Genomic DNA, 22,294 nt, shown 5'->3' with positions numbered 1-22,294 from the left:
TCGTTTTCTTGATATTCATTTTTTCAAATTAAAAAAAAAAAGAAAACGTTGGTTGATTAATTTTTTCGAAAACCTATGTTTATTTATATATTTTTTTTTTTAATGGAATATCAATTTTTTTTTAAATAAAATTTATAAATTTAAGATGTGTATTTGTATACACAAATTTTTCTTTCATGTTTAAAATCATTTTGAACGGTATTTAAGTACCTACATATGTATATTAAAATAGATTTTATATTTTTACATTACTTTTTACATTCCTAAAAAAAATCAAACTAAGCTCAGGAGCAAATCTTGCGTTCTGTAAAAACGATAATTTATCGGGATGAAATTGACATACATGAATGTTAATGGTACCATTGAAAAGCTTGAAACAAAAGCTTTAAGTCAATACTAAGAACTTAAAAATCAGTTCACTTTATAAAGATCCAACCAACATTAATGAAGTATGTATAATGTAAAAAAAAAGACTGCAATTGAAACCAGAGAGTATCTTGATATTTAACGCTAATACTATCGTAAGGAAAAAAGACTGAAATTGAAACAGAGAGTATCTAGAAAATTTAACATTTAAATAAAACCGAAGTGCAATTTATTGATAGATAGCGCTAATAGGTACTATCGTATCCTCGTATCCATTTTTATGGTTTTACCAAAAATTCATAGTAAAAAATTCAAGTTTTAAAATGAGACCATGAGACTTTGAAGAAAAAATATATTATCCATTTTGTTTTTATTAATATAAAATTTATTTGATTCGGTTTTTTTGCTCTTATTTTTATTTTTTCTAATTTTTTTAAAAATAAAACAACATTAGAGCAAGTACGTTCGACCCAATCGTGCAATTAATTTAAATTTACTCGTAGGTATGATTATTCAAAACTCTTCTCTTGTACACAGAAATTGAAATGAAATGTTAAAACTTACAATGTAAGCAACTCTGTACTATTAAACCTGTGTATTTATATATTGTTCAGTAAGGTATAAGTACGGTACACACAAAACAAGTTCAACAAGTTCGTTTATTCTGGAACAATTAAATTGACAAAAATAAGCTTTTGCACAACCATTTTCAATAAGAAACAAACAAATAGCGGAAACTAGATAAAATACTTGACAAGGAATATAATGGAATAAAAGACCACCTAATCAATTAAATCCTCGGTGCTCATATTTTACGTATCCTTTCATTATATCTATGAACATTAATTATTACATTAAGTAAATTTTCAATGAGTTTTTGCATTTTAAAAAGATATAGGCGAAAAGTAGAGAAGATTTTGAATGAAGATCTTTTGAAGAATGACAAAAATTACTTCTCTGTGATATGCTGTAACAATTTTTTTTTTTTTTTATTCAAAAGTTCGTTCAGTACAAACCGGCAATTTATATTTAGATTCTTGAATTTTCGAAAGCTCCTATAGTTTTGAAGTGTGAAAAAACCAGTCGGTTTCCTACATCGTGAGGGATAAGATCGTGCCAATATTCGAAACGTTGTTTTTTAGCGAACGAAAAAAGCAAATGTGAGAAAAAAATTGTGTAACAAAAAAATTTGGTGAAATTCATTATAAAATTTAAGATTATTTAAATCACATATATATAATATATATGTAAAATATATTAAATATTATCTGTGCGTGAATGTGAGAGGCCATAGTTAATATTGAATATTGTGATGATAAAAATTAAATAAGAAAAGAAAAATTCAATTATTCTACTAATGGCTAAAATATTTAAAAAAAAAATTATATATATTTGAAAATTAAGAATATATATATACCTATATAAACGTACGAACGAAACCTACACCCACTCGAAATCTCCCAAAATTCGCATACATTCATACATTTGACGAAATGTATTGATAAGTGCTTCTGTGTGGGTCCATAACCTACAATCACTACATATAAAAGATAAATTATAAATACACACGTATTTAGCTAAATGGCGAAATATGCGACCTTAAGCTTATATTTGTTTAATTAAATCAAAACCGTTTAGGTAGTATGTCAATCTTTCTACACTTCAATTAAATAAATTGTTTTAAATTTTGGAATATACAATATTTCGTAAGTATGTAATCAAGAATTAAATAATCTGTGCTGCTGTATAAAAAAACAATGCATAAATTAATGAAGAATAAAATAAAAGCTGAAGAAATTTAAAATTTTTAATATATAGATATGTTTCTATAAATTATGAAATTTAATACACCCAAACACTGAAAATCGTTGAATAAGATTAGAGTTTAAAATAGTTATTTTGTCGAAAAGAAAAAATAATTTTGAGCTATGGAAGTCTTAGTATTTATGTGGTAGCTTTTTTCGGATGCTTATAAAATCTTTCTTAAATTGTACCCACGTGGAGTGAATTAATTAAATTCATTAAAATAATGTCCTGTTATTATTTCAAAAACAGTATATTATTTCGAAAAAAATTCCCATGGAATCTAGAAAAAAAAGGCAAGGTAACACTTTCAAAACAAATATAAACAAATAAAAACAATATGTATTTTTGTTCTTGACATATAAGTTTTACCTGTATTTTCACGCATCCAAAGGTAAATAAACACGGCAATACAAACAACCTGCAGAATATATAAAAATGATGCTTTCTTTTATTTTAAATTAATAGATTTTATTTTTTTAAACTATACAAAGTATTGCAATGAATTATTGTGAATATAATAAATTTTGCCGCTATGTAAAATTTATTTACATTTGTACTTTGATATTTACATATGCATCTAAATATAATTGCAAAATATTCTATTTTTAAAAAATTAAAAATAATTTGTTTACTTTATTTCCGCTGTTGGTGGATTTGCCAAATGCTGGACTGACTTCTGAAAAAAATTTTTTTATTCATCTTGTGCGTTTAGAAAATAAAAGTTTTCTAGCTAGATGAGCTTTTGATATAAAAAAAAAAAATTCGTGTCTATTTGAATAAAGTTCGCAACTTTGTCGAAACTGTCAAGTGTTTTGACTTCGTAAACAAATCTATTTAAAATATCGAATGAAACATTCGTTTTTCTGGATGTTTGGTTTTAAAGAACATTTTTTTTGCTCTTCGGCTTGTAATACCTTACTTATAAAATTGAACGGTTATTTGAAACAATAATTATTCTCCATTGTTTCAAATAATAATAAATAAATATGTACATTTGTGGGAAGACGACTCACAGTGTGCAATTTTGCATATCTAGCGGTACTTTATTCAAAATTCGAAGTCGTCCCAACAAAAATATTTTGATGCAGAATCAAAGCTAAAACTTCATACAATATAATGTTAACAAAGAAAAAAAAAATTAAATTGTACTTGCCGTTCTACAGCGCCTTGAACTCTTGAACATAACCTTACATTAAGCAAAAAAATATTAAAATCGAGTTGAATTTTTCGGGTGAAACTACTCGTTCCATATTTCGTTACTATAGAAGTTAGATGAAAATTTGTGTATATTTTTGTATTATTTTTTGGTTTTCTATCATAAAAAAAAAAAAAAATAGTGTAAGGATAAGAAAAAATGTGTTCTTACTTCTAAAATGGAAGAAAACTTCGTTTTTTTTTAAGACCTTTGACCAATTCTGTTTGTGTTTTTTGACTTTGTGAAGCATTATAAAAATGTATCCTCATGTATTCATAGTGTTATTGGACCTAAAATCTCCGTTGGTATATTCGTTAGAATTCTTTAACTTTTCTGGTTTGCGAAACCATATCATTTTTTTTATTTGTTTTTGATGTTTGAAAAATCGTACATCACATTTTTGCAAATTGAAAATGACTTTCTTAGATTCTTGTTGGCAAAATAAGACGAAAAGATTAAATAAAATTTTTCGATATTTTGCTTCCTTTTCGATATAAAGCCAGTTTAAGAAGCAACTCCCAAAATCGTTTGCTCGATGTCGGCTCTTCCCCACCAAGTGTGGTACATTTTGTACTAGTATACCACATATTGCATATATATTTACATATATAATTTTGAAAATCAATAAAACCATTGTAGAAATACATATTTAACAAAATTAAGCTGGTTTGTATCAAAAAAAAGATTAAGTGTACGTGTAATTAGAATTAAGTACCGCTAGATTGTCAAAATTGCACACTGTGCGACTCCATGAAGTCCTGTGTGCGTGTAGTTTTGTTTGCAACAATTTGTATTTTTTGATCTGAAAAAATGTAAAAAAGGCAATAAACCTTTTGGAAAGGAACTTGTTTGCATTATCAATCATTTTAAAGACTTTTATTCAATAAGTGGATATTTTAAGGTAGGTCAGGGTTGGATCTTGACCGGATTTATTACTTAACCTACTTATATTATTTTGATTGAGCTAGTTTTGATTTTTAATTTTTATTTGAAATAAAAATGAATACAAAAATTAAGCTTGAAATAAAAATGTTTAAATTTATGACATTTTATCAATAGAAATGCATACAACAGTGAAAAATCATGATCCTTTATTTTTTTTGCAAAAATTCGATCGAATAAAGAAACAACTGCTCAATGGAAACTTTGAAACTTCGTAGGGATTTTATAGGCTTATTCAACTATAAAAAGCACAATCAACATTACTGGTTTTCTCGATACTTCCAACTTAGCACCTGATTATCGCAAAAGCCACCAAAAGCTCATTTTTTCTTGATTTTCAAAATTAATGCAAAAAATAAAAAAAATATTTTTTTCAAGAAGCAATACCTACTTGATTTCTATGGGAAATTTATCAAAGGCTTCTTAACTTAATTTTCTTGTGCAATCAGTGGTTCCCGAGATATTGACGGTTAATGACAAAAGTGGATATCGAAAGATCTCAGCGTCGAAGTTTTCGGATCGAACTTACAAAAAAAAAGAAAATTAAAGCTGAATGAACAAGTTATCCGATCCATATATGTAGGTAGTGGTTAAGTTGGAAAAAATTTGTCGGTTTCGATAAAATTAAGCGGTACACGTATCTTTTTTCAAAACTAGAAAATTCGAGGTTTATAATTTCAAGTACAACCATTTAATACAGTCACTTGAAAACGATCAAACATTTTGGAAATTTTTGTTCATCCTTTAATTTTTTCTGCTAGCTTATTTTCAATCAAATCAGATCAATATTTCGATAGAATCCTATGACCGTATATAAGGCCGATTGACTTCGATCATTAGTAATTGGTTTATTGTTTGTATACATTTGTTAACAATTTTATGAATTTGAAGCTATCGCACTGCCTGTCGTGCCGTCCGGCCGTCATTCTTAAGCGGGGCATTGTGTTCAACTAAACAGTTTGGCTGAATCTTTTTTCTGTGAGGAGGAGGAAAATATGAAAGACTTTAAGTAGTTACGAGATATTTAGTACAAAATAGTAGCTTCATAAAATGCAGAAAAGATTAAAAAAAATAGAGTTTTAAAATTATTGTTTTATAAATTAATTTTGACAAAAGTCGGTAATATTCTTTAACTTTGTTTCAGTTTTCGGAATAGTTATAAATTATAATAAAATAACTGTTCTGTTCAGTGACTTTTGATTTCTTTTCATACAAGTGTGCTGCTAATTGATACAAATAAGCGTTTTATAGTGGTTCAGAATCACAGTGAAACTGTTTTATTTTGAGGAATTAAACAAATTAAAAAGTTATATTAAAAAAAGTTTAAATAAATTTCTTCAGGGCCAATTCACTATTTCTTGACTTGAAGCAAATTAAAGCTTACTTAGGTACTTTAGAGTTGTCTTCAAATCGGCAATGAAAAATTTGTTTTATTTACTGCCTTCTTTCTCCGATCCTCGGTTCAAAATCATAAGTTGAAAAATATTCTTGGCATATTTGCGACAGGTTAAACAAATAGAACCTACTGTGCTACTGTCTCTGTCAGTTTTAAATATTAGGTGTGTTTTCTTGTTTTTCTATGTATTTGGAGCTCTGCACAAAAAAACGACATCGCGACATTTGAAATCAAAACAATTTACGTATTAAAACCAACAACAACTATATCTGTATAGACAGATGAAAACTCCAGATAATTATCCGGAGTTTACTTTTGTCTCGATAAAAAAAAGTAGTGCCGATATACTATAATTTTTGTGTTATCGATCATTTATACAGAAACAATAAAAGGAACGTTTTAACATAAAACTCTGGGTGGACGATGTATGCCCATCAGCGAAGGCCGCATGGCCCGTTACCATTAAATTTGTTTGCTTTGTAGATTTTTATAGATTACCATTAAAATTTTCCAAAAATGTTTAGCAAAAAAAAAAACGGAGAAAATGAGATTTGAAAAAAAATTAGTTTGGCATGGTTGCATTGAAATGTTAGTATTTCGAGGTATAAGAAATATTTACACTTTTCAAATAAAAGACTTGAATGAATTCTGATATGAGTTTTGAACGAATTTAAACATAAAATTATAATACAGTAAAATAAGGAGAAAAAAGGGGTAAATCTCGGAATGAATGTTAGTAGAAATTTTTTTTGCTCAATATCTTCCTTTTGCCATTCTATAACATATCTCAAAAGTCTAGAAAAATCTCATGTCCGCTTAAGACCATAACCACTAAAATAAGAAGTTGCGGCGTTCTTAGGTTACAAGCATTTGAAGGTAGTCATATTGAATTTGTTTTCGATTTTTTTTTAATCAAACGTGGAAATTTGTTTTTTGTCTAATTTTTTGACAATACTTCTGTAATAATCCAGTTAAATAAGGGTTTAACCTCGGAATGAATGTTAGTAGAAATTTTTTTTGCTCAATATCTTCCTTTTGCCATTCTATAACATATCTCAAAAGTCTAGAAAAATCTCATGTCCGCTTGTCGCGATTTCAAGGTCATATCGCGAAATGGAGATTTTCAAAATTAGCAAAAATAGGCTATGGTATTATATACACATATGATACATGATTTCAAGGTATTTTTTAATGCTGATTCCAAAAAATCTAATTTGCCCCTCCATCAAAAAATACCATTATTTCGTAGGTATATATATTTTTTGTAAGGGATTGTTTTGATTTTTAATAATGATGGATTCTAAAATCTTCATGCAAAATTTGGTTCATCTACCATAACTTTTAAGGGTTTTTCGGCAGTAAGTTTGCAACTGTTATAATAATATGAGTTGACAGATGAAAAACATGTATAACTTTTTCCTTTTTAACTTTTGATTTTAGATTTTTTGGAATCAGCATTAAAAAATACTTTGAAATCATGTATCATATGTGTATATAATACCATAGCCTATTTTTGCTAATTTTGAAAATCTCCATTTCGCGATATGACCTTGAAATCGCGACAAGCGGACATGAGATTTTTCTAGACTTTTGAGATATGTTATAGAATGGCAAAAGGAAGATATTGAGCAAAAAAAATTTCTACTAACATTCATTCCGAGGTTAAACCCTTATTTAACTGGATTATTACAGAAGTATTGTCAAAAAATTAGACAAAAAACAAATTTCCACGTTTGATTAAAAAAAAATCGAAAACAAATTCAATATGACTACCTTCAAATGCTTGTAACCTAAGAACGCCGCAACTTCTTATTTTAGTGGTTATGGTCTTAAAATTAAGCTTAGAATATACAGATAATGGTTTTTGGATTTTTTGGAAAACAAAAAAAAATGGTTTTACCCATCATGGATGCCATTGCCATACCACTAAAAATTAAAAAAAAATCGTGTGTGCAATTCACACGTATTAGAAGTGAAACCTTAAAAAAATCATTTTTTCTTGAAAAAAAAAATCGAAAAATCTAGGTAACTTTTTTTTTGACATCACCTTTAATTCAATTTTTTTTTGTATCTATGTGACATTTTATATCATATGAACGTTTCATATCATATTGTTTAAGCTTTAAATATTTTTTCAATCATGACTGTCCGACAAAAAGAGCTAGAATTTTTTGATATAAATCAATCTTTTTCATCTTCTAATACCATTAAATCCATTTTTTTTAAATTTCAACTTTATATCATCTGAAAGCTTATTATTTCACCTATTATATGACGTTTCAATCATATTTATACGAAAAATAAAGAATTTTTTAAAGCCAAACATATCATATACATACTTCCTACACTTGTGGCTGGTCATCGGCACAAATCTACATAGGTGTTTTGAAGTATTGTTCAAGCTTTTCAATTTAAGATTGTGTAACTTGTAGAGCCCGTACCGTTATGTGTGACATATCAAATGAAAAGTAATATTATTAATTAACATGCGTATCAAAGTTAAACCAAATTTTTAAATGCTCTAGATCAAATGATATAACGTGTTTAGAAAAAGAACAACTTTTCACCGTTATCTCAGGATTTTGAATATGAAATTAATTGAAATTTTGTACAATTATATTTTATTTAATTACCTATGTACAGCATAAACTTCATTCATCTATCTATTAAAACAAAAAAGTTATAATCAATTGTCGCTTTTTCGTTTCATCTTGTTTCAAATCACTACGATAATAAAGAAGTTTTCACTTCAAAAAGCAAAGGCAACATTTCTGATAGACAGCTGCCAAAGATATGTATAGTGGTGCCAAATATTTGGACGGATTTCAAGTATCCGGATGTCGTTTTTTTGTGCAAAACACACCTATTATTTTGAATGTTGTTTCGTTAGTATTTTTTGGTTTTTTTTAAGTGTTTTTGCTTATTTGTTAACCATGGCGTTTATAATATTGAATATTTAAAATTGCTGTTACGTTGTTTGGCGAAAGCAAACAATTTCGACGGAAAGAATATCCTTCTATGATTTTAACAAATACAATGTATCAGCCTATTATAATAGGCATACTTAGTACTCGAGCTATATCTTGAGTAATAAAGGCCAATAGAAACAGAAAATCCCGCACCTGAAAGCTGAATAAATAAGCAATAAAAATTACGGTTATTCGGTTGGCGTTTATTATAAAACGACAAGAAAACGATTTGCTCTAGGATCACCAATTTTTGCTAAATTAAAAATTTAACTTCGTAGTTTCTCCCGCTCTCCGCCCTCCTTCCCTATGAAACGATTATTGCTTTACTTTAGCCCCCATTTTGGCTTTGGCATTTTGGCAGAACGGGTCGTTTTTGTATCGTCTTATGACAAATGCAAACCGTAATAGGGGTAAATAAGCAAATGTCTGGGTCACCTCAGAAGTTTCAGTCCAATGAGTCAAAACATTTTTAAGCAATCTTATCATTAAGGAAATTTTTTTTAATACTCGAAGTTTTTGACTATTCTTGGTGTTTGTATGAATTACAATTTTCAACTTTTTAAAATTTTCCAGAAAACCTTTTTGGGATAATTGCATACTACAATATTTTTTTAAGTTTATTCTAATTTCATGTGTTTATAAAGTTCAACTCCATTTAGTCAGAAATGATTAACAATGGTCTTGAAAATTTGTGTTGGACAAAAAAGACAAGACACTTTTCTAAGACAATGTATGCATAAGTTATAAAGATATGACCATTTTTTGTAAAAACAGACAATGAGATTATTTCGACTCTTTTGTTTCTTCAAGTTTTTGTCAATAACTTTAAAAGTAAACGGAATTTAGATTTAGAAATGTGCTTTTTAAAAGGAAACCTTAAAAAATATAAAATAAATTAATTTTTTACAAAAATCGTTTATAGTAAAATTTTCAAATTTGGCTTCCTTTTTTAAGTTTTCTAAAAATTAATAAAAAGAGTCTGGTGACCCTGAAAAATTATTTTAATATTTCTTGATTTGGGTTGAGACCGAAATACTGTAAGGGTCATACTCATAATACTGTATTCAAAATACTGTATTTCAACATTCTATAATTATGTACAAAATACTACACTTAGGAGCAAAAAAAACGGAATCAAATAAATTATATATATTAAAAATAAAAATTGCAATGGATAAAATATTTCTATTCAAATTCTCATGGTCTCGTTTTAAAGCTTATTTTTTTTACTTTGAATTGTTGGTAAAAACATAAAAATGCATATGATAGTGTTAGCGCTATCTGTCGTTAAATTGCACTTTATTTTTTTAATGTTAAAAATTTTACAGACACTCTCTGATAGAATTTCAGTCTTTTTTTCCTTACGATAGTTTTAGCGTTGTCTGTCAATGAATTGAATTTATTTTTTTTTAAATGTTAAATTTTCCAAATAATTTCTGTTTTAATTTCAGTTTTTGTTCCTTACATACCTCATTTATGTTGACTTAAAACTTTCTTTTCAAGCTTTTCAATGGTACACATTAGGTTAGGTTATATGGGCTAACAGTTGATTTTGTTACCGTCACACTTAGATCAATGTAGATCTCTTGTGATACCCTGAAGTATTGTAACTTCATGAAAAAGTGTTAACCTATGAATGCTATGGTTGGTTGAGCCATTTGGAGGACTTGAGAAAGTTCATTAGGCTATTGCCTATTTTTTATACATTTTACATACATTACCTTGATCAATCATCATTCAAAACTTCTACGAATATTTATGAAGTTTGTTAAGTAAAGCATTAAAAAATCAAAAATTTAAAAAATCATAACTCGAAAAACTATATCCGATACGATTTAAGAAACCTACGGTTAAAAGTCCTTACGAAAAGTATAACGGCACTAGGTGGAAACTAGTGTAACTATGTAGGTATATAAGAAGATACAAAAAAGTACATAATACCTACATACATTTAATAGTTTATTGTTTTTTGATGATTGTTTAAGAGGACGTGAATCATAAAAAAATAATTTTACTTTTTTAACGCTCGATTTTATTGAAACTTTATTTCATTTCAAAAATAAAGAATGAAGAAATCAAAAAAAGTATATTTAAGTCAAATAATAATCATTATTATATTTCAATTATAATCATTAGAAAAACCTAGAGTCTGATAAAAAAAACCAACGAAACAATGTGTAAACAAAGATAATTTTATTTTGATTGAGCATTCTAGATTTAGTATATTTCCTCAATAACATAGTTTATTTAAATTTTAATATGACCGCAATTCTTATTGATTTTAAATTATTTACATTTGTATATACAGATGTAACTCTACAAAAACATGTAATAGAAAAGGGCTGCTAATTTATCTTTCACAAACACAAATTACAAATTACAACTACAATCTAAAGCTTTCGATGATGACTTTATTCTTGTAAATTTTGTGTTTATTAAGATATTTCGTTAAATTTATTATAAAGATGCATGAAAATTATAGTATTTGTGCCAAATTAAATTTATTCTTTGCATCACAAACTTATTGGATATAAAAGTCATATTAACGTCATCAATTGTTGGCTACTCATTATTAAATGAATCTAAATTCTTGAGTAAATACTATGAATAATTGGTTGCTTATTTAAATGAATGTGTACCAAACAAAAGAGAATGTGTACAAAAAAAAATATTCACAATGATGTTTAAAATCGTCATAAATGTGAGCATCGCAAATAAATTGCATCAGTGAAAACAAAGTTTTAAAGTTCATTAGAAGGAATTACTTATCAATCCTGTGTTTGACGTTTAGAAATGTGTGGTTTTTCATTAAAATAAAATAAAAAATAAAAAAGTACGTATACGCCACAGTGATCAGATATTTTTTATTCTTTTATTATTTCTGAAAAAAAAAAAAAAAAAAAAAAATAGATGTGCAAGGTATATTTTGCGGATTATTAAAGACTATTTATTCACAATATACCAATGTCATGCATGCTTAAATTTTTTAACAAATTGTTGTTTTTTTAAAAGAAATTTAAAAGAACTTGTTTTTTGTTTAGTTAGTAAGTTAGTAATTTATAAAGCAATCATATTTATACAAATGCTTATGAATTTATTTTCAATTTATGATTAATTATCAACAAAATTATGATATATTTCCATGCTAAACATGGTTAACCTATAAGAGCTTTAAAAAGTAACAGTTTGATGAAAGCCATTGCAAATAGAACATGAGGAAAAAGCAATAAATTCTCTTGAAGAGGAAATTTTATGTTGAACAGAGTATACATAGTTGGAATAAGCAGACGACACAATCTGCACTAAATTTTACATCTAGCTTTTAACGGTTTAAAATTAACTTAAAAATGTTTGTGGTTGATAAGATCTTGCATTTTTTTGTAATAAAACAAAAAAATATTTTCTGAGTGAAACTTTTTGGCGCATTTTAAGTTGCGCTCCCTTTAAATGTGAAATAAATTGTGGAAATATGTTTTCCATCAGATTGAATTTGAAATCCATCATGCTATTGTAGTGGTATGAATTCTTGGTCACATGGTCATTATTTCCATGATTTATGAGTTCATAAAGTATTCGTATGACTAGAAACGTGAAAAATTGTGGACGCAAAATTAGTGGCTAAGTGCAAATTAGACATTCTAGTCATGGCAGGTTATTGCGGTCATTGGCATTCATTGCACTTTGGTGGCGGTCCATCTGGCATGAAGTCAAAATAAGAAATGTCTAGAATGCAAGTCTTAATATCTGAAGACCACCGTTATTCGTTTTGTTTTTGTTTTATCTTCATGACAAATCATTTACATAATGTAAACACATTTGAATGAATTGGCAAAAATTTATATGTGGATGTGCATATGCTTATGTATGTAGGAGTGTGAATACATATAAAACAAAAAATGTGATTGATTTATTTGTTGAAAAGATAAGAAAGTATAGTGATTTCTATTTAAAAAATAAACATTCTTATTCAGGTTCTATTTAACGATGCATTAGTGTTATAAATACTATTTTTCCTAAAAAGAAGCATTGTCAAGAGTGCAAATGTTATGCCACGTGCTTTTTGGTCGCCTGCTCTTGCATCTGTCTGTCTGTGTGAGTACTTTAGCATTTGACTTGCTATACACTTGCTGCCGTACACTACACGCATGTACCCAACTGAACGAAACAGTATCTTGAAGATACTATCTTCATGAGGTAATGATATCAATGGATTCCGCACTCGTTCTCCAATACCACTTTATGATTAAATATGTGCAGTGCTAGAAAGTCCTTAAAATATTATAATATACCTACTACAGTCATGGATTGATCGATTGATTGAGATATAGGATGTAAGATGCTCTGCAACCTATAAGATCTATTGTGCCCCCCTTTTAAATTGGCTGAGTTGGTTCCTCATGTAAAAGCGCTTCTTCGAACTTAATTCCTTTCAGGAAATTGGGTGTCATAGAGTGTAGTAACTGTTCCTCTTCCGCCTATATGCAAACCAGGAGTTTGAATCTAAGGTGTATTAGGTGTGCATTGCAACTTCCCAGAATATAGTTAGGGTTTTATTCTTGTTCATATCAGAATCTACATGTTGCACTGTTTACTTAGCCCAAAATATTTGATGTTTTCTTAGCTTTCGTGTACCCTTAGGAGACCAGTGATTATCTTGAGGTTGTTCCTACTTAAACTGATACTGATACAAGATTTAAAACGTTCTTGGTTGTAGTTTCCGAGAATCCTTTTGTCCTGTCTCAGTTTTGCCTAGTTTTGTACTCTTCTGGTCTTTTTTTTAAATTTTGTTCTTAATAAAGTTTTCTCCTATTCCACAATACGGTTTGAGCTCCAGCTTTTGCTAAAGAGTCCACATCCTCATTCTCCTGGACAGTGATTTTGTTTATTTTTCCACGTTAAGTTTTATTTTTTCTTCTTAATTTTACTCGGCGCTGTTATCTATGATCACGATGTCGAGAGGATCATAACTCTAGTGATCTGCCTGTGGGGTTCGCCGAAAAAAAAGTTTTCCTATACACTCAAATACTAGCTTGGATATTATTTTAGACATCAGACATTATCAGACATAATGGCAATATTTTTGTTCCGGTATTTTAAATCGAGGTTTATTTCTACGCATTTTATAATGGCTAGAAAGCTATTTGGGGATTGACCCGTTGGTACGAAGAGTTTGGTACTAGGCCCAAAAACCCTGTACCTTCCGCTGTTTTCGACACGTCTCTGTACCATTTGATGTTGTGTTTTCTTTAAATGAATAGTTGATAGATTCACCTGCCCATATTTTTTACTACTGAGGAATATTTTGTAGTCTTTCACAAAGTTATAGTTTGTGAAAATGACATCTCTTGGAAAGTAAGTAAGTTTTCTTCTGTGGATCTGGAAAAGGAGTCTCTTTCCCTGTTGCACTTTTGGTTTAAAAAGTCATTTTTACAGCCTATTACGCTGCTGAAGCGAAACGAAAATTCTAATACAAAAATGGCACAATGAAATTGCAAACGAAACATTTCGTTATGCCGACTCTTACCACTCAATTTTTCCTTTGCTGCGAAGCTTTTTGGCGCAAGTCAATTCGTGTGATCGTGGCCCGCACTTGACTAAAGTGACGCCATAGCAGAATCCTTTTATTTATTTAATTCGTTAAATACTAACGTTAACTCTTAACATTAAATTTATTTACAAAAAAAAACATAAATAAACGATATTAGCCGAGTGGCATTTTGTGGGGCTAAAATCGGCTCATGAAAAGTCAATATTATACTTTTTGTTTTAGACAAAGCAATTCTTTCGAAAAATTGACAAACATTTACATAGATAGTTAATTAGATAAATCTAATCTCTACACATTTTAGGCCCACAAATAACTGCCCTCCACTTTTCTTCTATCGAAAAAGAATTTTTTATATGTAGTACATATGTAAATTATTTAAATTTCTTTGATTTAATTAAACTTTTTCATTAATTTCTTCAATAATTTTGAATTTCATTTTATTTCGACTTTGACAAAATTCTCTAAGACTAAATATTTAGGTAATTTCTCGGTCTCTGATTGGTCAGATATCAAAAAAAAATCTTTCCAATTTAGGTAATTTTATTGGAAAGCTAACTGGAAAGTTAGGCAAGAAAATTTTCCCTTAAAATTTAGGAATGTTATTTTTGTCAACATGACAACAGATTGTTTTGAATTAAAGAACTAATTTAGCAAAATCAAATTTATTTGTGTGAAAAACGAGTAAAAAGTGGATTATGGGTTAAAATTAATATTATTTATTTATTAAAGTTAAGTGAAATTCGGTGTCTTCCCCATGCGATCGGTAAAATTCTTAAGTAAATTTCGAAATTTGACAATAGTATCTTATCTAAACTAATTTATGCAATTTACTCAAATTTCCGTTCAGAAAATGACGTTGCCTAAATATCTAGTCCCTAATATTTCTTGAACGTGTCCATTTTCGATATCGAATTGAAGACTGAGAACAATAACGTTTCTCAATCAGAAAATTAATTTTATTTCCCTTGAGTAGCCCGATAATCCAAAAGCTCAGAGGTTCAGCTCGCAAGTTTTAACTTCAACAGAAGCTTGAATTTTTGAAAAAAAGTAATTCTTGGGGATTTTAGGAGACTTTGAATTTTTCAACACAAATTTAGTTTTTTGAATATCCCTAAACGTAGGGTAGACAAACAACAAATTTTGGTATACGTAAAGAACTCGAAGTGGAAAAACGACTTTTGAAAAAAAAAAGTAATTCTTGGGGAATTTAGGGGAATTTCAATTTTTCAGTGCAAAATTTGTTTTTTTTTTTGGATATGTATGTATCTCCTAAACGGAGGGTTGAAGAACGATAAAATTTGGTATGCAAATAGAACTCGAGGTGGACAAACGATTTCAGTTGGTATCTCATCAATTGAGCATTTTAGACTATTTTTTATTTTTCAGACTTCCTATATAAAAAAAGACTTTGTTCTAAAATTTTTTTGAAGGGTGGACAAACGTAAATTTTGGGTGGACAAACATGGACAAACGGTGGACAAACGAATTAGACAAGTTTGGTTCAAAAATTTTTAGTTAGCAGTTCTGGCTTCACGGAGCTCTATCAATTAACGAAAGAACAAACATTTTGTTTGATTTTCGCTAATGTTTTTAATTAAATTTACTAATCGGTAATAAATATTTTTAAATACCAGTTGTTGTGAGTGCAATCAAAAAGTTAATACATACTCTTTGCCTTTATTTTCACTATTTATAACCATCTATACTGAACGTACGTTTAGAGGTGACTGTAATTACCTATTAATCTTAATGTTTTTAAAAGCTGTTTAAAATTTTAATAAAAATTTGATACACGGTTCAAAATTGTATCGTAGTTTTTAGTACAACCTTTGGAATTTAGGCCTTTTACAAAACAAAATTTATTAGTTTTTAATATTGCGATTTTATTACACAGTTTTTTTATAATTTTTTTTTTATTAATTTCAAATACAAAAAATTAAAATGTACGAGTATTATAGTCCGGTCAATTTAGACATCCGAGGTTACATTAATTCCCAGCAAGCTGAAAATTGGTAGGATTGTTGGAAACACCATCATAAGTTAAATCTAAAAAGTCCTCATCGATCCGAGACCTGGAAAAAATTTACATGGGGTCAAAGGTCACAAAAAATGTTTTTTTCACGATTTTCAGCAAAACGGTTAGTCTTATCAAAAAATTTTCGATGCAAAAATTGTAAACCAGATTATTATCTATAAAAAGTGTCATGACACTTTTTTTTTCTTAAGACCCACCGTTTCTTAGGTATAACGATTCAAAAAGTTGAAGTTGAGTTGTAATCTTCAAAATCAGGCCTATTCTGAAAAAAAAAAACTCCTAACTGAAAAGTTCTTGAAATTTCATTATTTTTTTAGCTTGAATTTCATTCTTCAATGGTTAAGAATATGGGAAAGCAAAAAAAAATGGAAATTTTCAACAATTTTCCGATTGGAGCCCTTCTTCCGAAACCATTTCCCTGGTAGTTTTTATAATACAGGGTGTCCGATAGAGAATGGGCAACCCTAAAACGGCTGATAGCTACACTTATGAGTTATGCTTATGACTGTTCTAAAAACAGATAGAAAAAAGTTCTATCGCAACCAGTTCGTAAAATATTGGCTTTTTTTCGATCAGTGTATTTTATATTTTATCATTTTATGTTTTCGTTCACTTCAACCACGAATGAATGAATTTTATTCATTTATTTTTTTTATAATTTTCTACAATAATTGAATGAGTACAAAAACATTTTAAAAATTTGATAGTTATTGCACACATTCCTTAAAAAAAATTGGAAATCTGTTTTTCGATGCAAAATGTAAAAAAAGTATTTTATGAAAAATTTTAAACACCTGTGGTATAAAATAAATCTATAGAAACCTAGGTTGCCCATTTTCTTAAAAATATTCCCTTAAGACGAGACCTTTGACCCCAAGTAATTTTTTTTCCAGGTTTCGGATCGATGAGGACTTTTTAGATTTAATTTATGATGGTGTTTACAACAATCATACCAATTTTCAGCTTGCTGGAAATTTATGTAACCTCACCCCCTTATTTTAGTCTAATTTGACCGGACTATTAGTTTCAAATACAAATCATTAAAACGTAATGAAAAGTATTGAAATTTCACTTCACATAGTTTGTGAAAAAAAGAGATAATAATACCACCATTATTATATTTATGATGAGTAATCACTTTCAGAAATGTTTTGTTTCATTTTAAAGATGTAAGAAAAAAAATAATTAAGAAGATAAGATAATAATATCTAATAAAAAAGAAAATATCATTATAATAAACTGAAACTTTAAATTCAGGAAAAAGTTCTTGATTTTTAATGCAAAAAAATGTAAATTTCAACAAAATTTGTAGTAGACTTGAAAATTTAATTAAAAAAAATTTTTAACCGTGTAGCCTCATATGAAAAATACGCATTTTGGCTGTTATCATGTTTATACCAAACTACGCACAGATATTTTTTAAGCTACTCATTATTTGGAGAAGGATACATTTTTGAAAGCTGAAAAATATTCGTCAAAATATTCGAGTTTATCATTCAGCATTGACACACGGTCATATTTTTGAATTTAATGATATGAACTCGCAGATAAAAAGTTTTAATCATTTAATAAAAAAAGATCAGATGTACTCAACAACATAATTTTGTTTCCACAGATTGACGAAATACGAGCACTCATCTTTGAATCATATCCCTGCCAAGTATAACTTTTCATCTCCAGGTAACACATCTACTAAGTAAAGTAGTTTTCCTACGCTTAACTAAAAACAACTGTGCAACGCAAAGTGATACGCTTGACGTTAGGTAACTAAAAATATTGTTTACACTAAATAAATACAAACAAAAAATAAACGCACAATTGATTAAACTAAAACTAAAACGTGTGAATATTAACTTCCATATTATTGAAAAACTAAGAAGCTAGTTTTAAAACAATTTATTTTTAAGCCTATAGATATTAAAAATAAATTGTTTTAAAAATAAGAAAAGTCACTCAAAGAAGCTAGTTTTATTCAAAACAAGTTTAGTAAATTTTTAATGTAGCAATGTTTCAACCAAATGTTAAAATTACTGAAAAGAAATTTATGTTATTTAATTTAAGATGTAAAATTTTGCACGGGAAACAACAACTAATGATTGCTTAAGATAAATAAAAGTTTTTTTTTTGTTAGTTTACAGAGAAATTTTTTGTCAAAAATTATACATTTTTGACCCAGGATTATTAAATACAAATAAAATTAATCGTTTGTTGTTGTTTTTAGCATAAAATGTTTACTCAGTAATTAGTAGAGTAACTAAAGTTCAAAAAATGGCAATATTAGGGAACCCGGCCGAAAAGCTCTGATTTTGATGATCTTTTTTTTCAAACGTCGGCAATACCTACAATATTAAAATATATATTTTTAAAAAGCTAGAAGGTTATTTATATTTGCAAAATTTAAATTAAGTTAATTGAGTGAAGGGTTTTTGAAAAACTGGTAATTAAACTCAAATTTTTGAAAAAAAAAAAAATATTGAACAAATTTTAACATGTCCTTTTTAAAACTTTTTTGCATAAAATGTATTAATTTTTCAAAATTTTTTAGGCCGCATTTATTATGATTTCAAATTATAAAAGAAATGTCAATATGTATTACAATTTATGAAAAAATAAAAAAGTATTTCATTTTCGAAGAACTTTTCACTTAATTTTTTTTTAAGTTCAACATTTAAATATAAAGTTATTTTTTCTTCATTCAATAGCCCTTAGGTATTGTCAAAAGTATAAAAGCAAAAGTTTTAAGTTCTTATTGCCAAAGTCTTCGAGAAAATCAATTATTTCAATGCATAAATTCAGTTTTATCGAAAAATCCGATGAAATTGGATTAATTTTTAATTTTTTGACGTGATAACGTTTTATAAATCGATGAAATTTTAAAACCAAGTAATAAATGATTTTTTAAAACTAAGACATGAGGTAGACCTTTGACAAAGTAGGGGAAATTTTTTTTTTTGAAAATTTGACGTCATTTGAAAGATAATAAAAAAAAGTAAGGGGTTTCATACGGATTTTTTTTTAAGTCTCTGCGTTTCGAAATATGAATTTTTGTAAAACACCTACTTATTTTGGGGTATTTTTGCGTGAGTTTTTATTTTTTTAATTTTTCGTAGCGCTCAAAAAATTCTAACTTTTTTTGTAGCCATCATAAAATATGATTGAAGCGTCATATGAAAGTTTAAACAATAAGCTTTAAATGATATAAAATTTAATATAGGTTGTTAAAGAAAAAAATTAATTTAATGGCGTGAGAAGATAAAAAAGATTGATATGAAAACTGATTGGGTTCAAAAAATTCTAACTCCTTTTGTAGATGTCACACAGACATGGGTGATAGGCGATATAAATATTTTGAGCTGAAATAATAGGCTTTTAGATAGTATATCATTTATTATAGGTTGTTATATAAAAAAATTGTTTTTGGGTGTTGGAAGTGACTTTTTTTTTACAAAAGCACACAACCTGTTTTCTTATGATGTTATCACGTAAAATTATCGTCCGTAAACCGACTTTACAGACAACCACTTTTTTTTCAAAACCATCATATATATTAGGTACCTTTCCTTCTTCGGAATTTGACTGATCATATCTATGGCCAAAATATTAAAAAAAAATTAATATTTTATTACGAAAAAGTTAGAAAAAAAGTCATTTAATTTTTTTTTTAATAACATTTTTTTTTTTCAAAATTCTGAGTTTAAGGACCATTTTTTCAAAAACTATTCATTAAATTTTGTAGATTTAAATTTTATAGATAGGAATAAGATTCTGGCTTTTTTAAAATGTATTTTTTTTTATTGTAAATGTTGGCGTTGTGTTCAAAATATTTTTTTTTTGTGTTTAAAGTCAGTTTATTAGAAAATTCCATTTATCGCTTAAACGATGGAAGTTTATCTGTTACTTCCATATATATTTTGTCCTAAAATTACCTAGAGAATCTTTTGCTATCATTTGTTTTATAAAATTTAACCAAAGGAAATGGTTTTGTTAAGAAAAAAATTTAATTTTAATTTAAAAAAACAGTACGGCAACATCTGCAATTTTTAACCTATAGACTTTAAAGTATTTTTAATTACCGACGTTTGAAAAAAAGATCATCAAAATCAGAGCTGTTCGGCCGGGTTCCCTAATAATTTGCTCCACTAAATATACAGAGTAACTAATAAAACATTTGTAATAAAATTTTAAAGCAATTTACTAAACTAGTTATTTGAAAATTCTCCAAAATGTCTAACAAAAAAAATAATCTCAGTTACATACGAACATTTTAACATGAAATTATTATATTTTGCAGGTTAATATATAGCAAAAGTGGATCAACAAGCTGCACAAGATTCCCAATACGGTATGATGGTTTCCGGTTTAGCTATAAAACATTAAACTGCATTATTCTAACGCTTTTTTAACGCTAACTTGTTTTTAGATCATTTTGATAGCAATGAAGAAAGCACAATGCAAATTAATACTGCTCATGATGGCACACAGCAATTTTCTAATATTACTAACATAACAGATAATGCTTCTTTAATGCTTTGGAATAACACAATTTCGGATATGATTGAACAAAGTGGACGCATGGAGACTCCTTACAGGGCTCCCCAAAATACCTTCCGCATGCCTGGCTTTTTCCAACCCTTGCCAAAAATTAAATATGAAACAACATTTGAAATTCTTCTTGTTAAAACTAACTACCCCCCACCACCTCCGCCGCCGATAATTGATAAGAAGGTTCTGGTGCATACGGAGAGTCTTGAAAGAAAATCCCGCGATTTTATTGAAGGAGTTGGAGTGTTTACCGATTCACTTGGCTTAGATAACTCCTTGCGCACTGCTAGACAAAAGATGCGCTACATTAAAAACACTGTTCTAAAATCTACCGAAACTACAAATTACGCTGAAGACACTGTACAAAAAGCTAAAGCTAGAGATTTTTTGCACATTTTTACACCTCCCATGTCAAAAAAACCTGTTTATGAATTAATCGATGTTCCTCTAATAATTGAACCCGAAGATTCTTTGGCAGGTGATTTCAGAGAGCACAGTACTTTAACCTCAAGAGACCCCAGCGTCTGTGCTATGGACGAATATTCATCTTCGAGATACTCCAGGCGATCAACCAGAGAAAGTAAGTTTGAATTTTGTATGTTTTGTGAAAGAGCATGTATTTGTACTTTCTGAAATGGAGTTTTATTACAAAAAAAAAAAAAAAACTAGATTAATAAAGGCTAAATCAGTTTTGAGGTTAGGTTTACTGTTTATTCAATGGAAATGATAAAATTTTAACTTTTAAATGAACAAGTATACGAAAATCCCTTTTTTATTAAATTAATTTCTTTAAACTACATTAATTGAATTTAAATGATGTATTCTATCAAAATTGTATTATTTCTTTGTTATTTCAGAATTTTGTTTTTCCAGTAGATTGACTTAAGCTTAAAGCCGAAAATACATAACTCTTACAATATTTACACGTTCGTCAATTTATTCTTAGCTGGACAATTTTAACGGTCGTGCAATTTTTTTTTTATACGAAAATATAATTTATTCGACATCAGTAAGGTGGTTTACATAAATAAAATATTTAAATTTTAACAAATTTCCACAAAAAATATAATTCCTCGTTTCACTTGAAGTAGAACGCACAATATTTAACATCCTGCAGTATAATACACATTAGAATAATAATAAAATTAATTGGGATGCCCTTGTTTGCCCTCTAACTATAATTATGAAGTTTTTCTACCATTTTTCAAAGGAAAAGAAATTAATTAACAATAAATACCTTAACACAATTTATAATAAATCACGTTGGTATTATATCCTTTTCATGTCCTTATTCAAAACAATCTTTGATTGAGATTAGATTTACACATTTCATATGTTTAAAAAAATTAAAAGTGGATATAAATATTTAATTTAAGTTTCAAACGATAGTTAGCGTAATAAACTAACATTTGGCAGTTCCTGCGGCCATGCACAAAAATGAAAACAAGTAGGTAAATAGTTCAATAAAATTCCTGAATCCATTGGATTTTGTCGA

General features: G+C 28.0%; 1 protein-coding gene across 5 annotated transcripts in view; it reads left to right on the top strand.

Moving 5' to 3' along the window:
• The first annotated feature begins 1,421 nt into the window (after nt 1-1,421).
• Nucleotides 1,422-22,294, top strand: part of LOC129915090 (obscurin) — a 52,274-nt gene continuing 31,401 nt past the window's right edge. For 2 of the 5 annotated variants that reach the window (XM_055994566.1, XM_055994553.1), the window contains exons 1-4: nt 1,422-1,526; nt 17,873-18,020; nt 20,549-20,599; nt 20,678-21,379. In XM_055994566.1, coding sequence (XP_055850541.1) covers nt 20,707-21,379 — 673 coding nt within the window. In that variant the 5' untranslated portion in view covers nt 1,422-1,526; nt 17,873-18,020; nt 20,549-20,599; nt 20,678-20,706. The remainder of the gene's footprint in view (nt 1,527-17,872; nt 18,021-20,548; nt 20,600-20,677; nt 21,380-22,294) is intronic. The other 3 variants (XM_055994580.1, XM_055994560.1, XM_055994572.1) reach the window with 3 other exon arrangements.

The sequence above is a fragment of the Episyrphus balteatus genome, chromosome 1 (genome assembly GCF_945859705.1).
Source record: "Episyrphus balteatus chromosome 1, idEpiBalt1.1, whole genome shotgun sequence".
NCBI classification, from domain to species: Eukaryota; Metazoa; Arthropoda; class Insecta; order Diptera; family Syrphidae; genus Episyrphus; species Episyrphus balteatus.
This window is presented reverse-complemented; position numbering and strand designations above follow the sequence as displayed.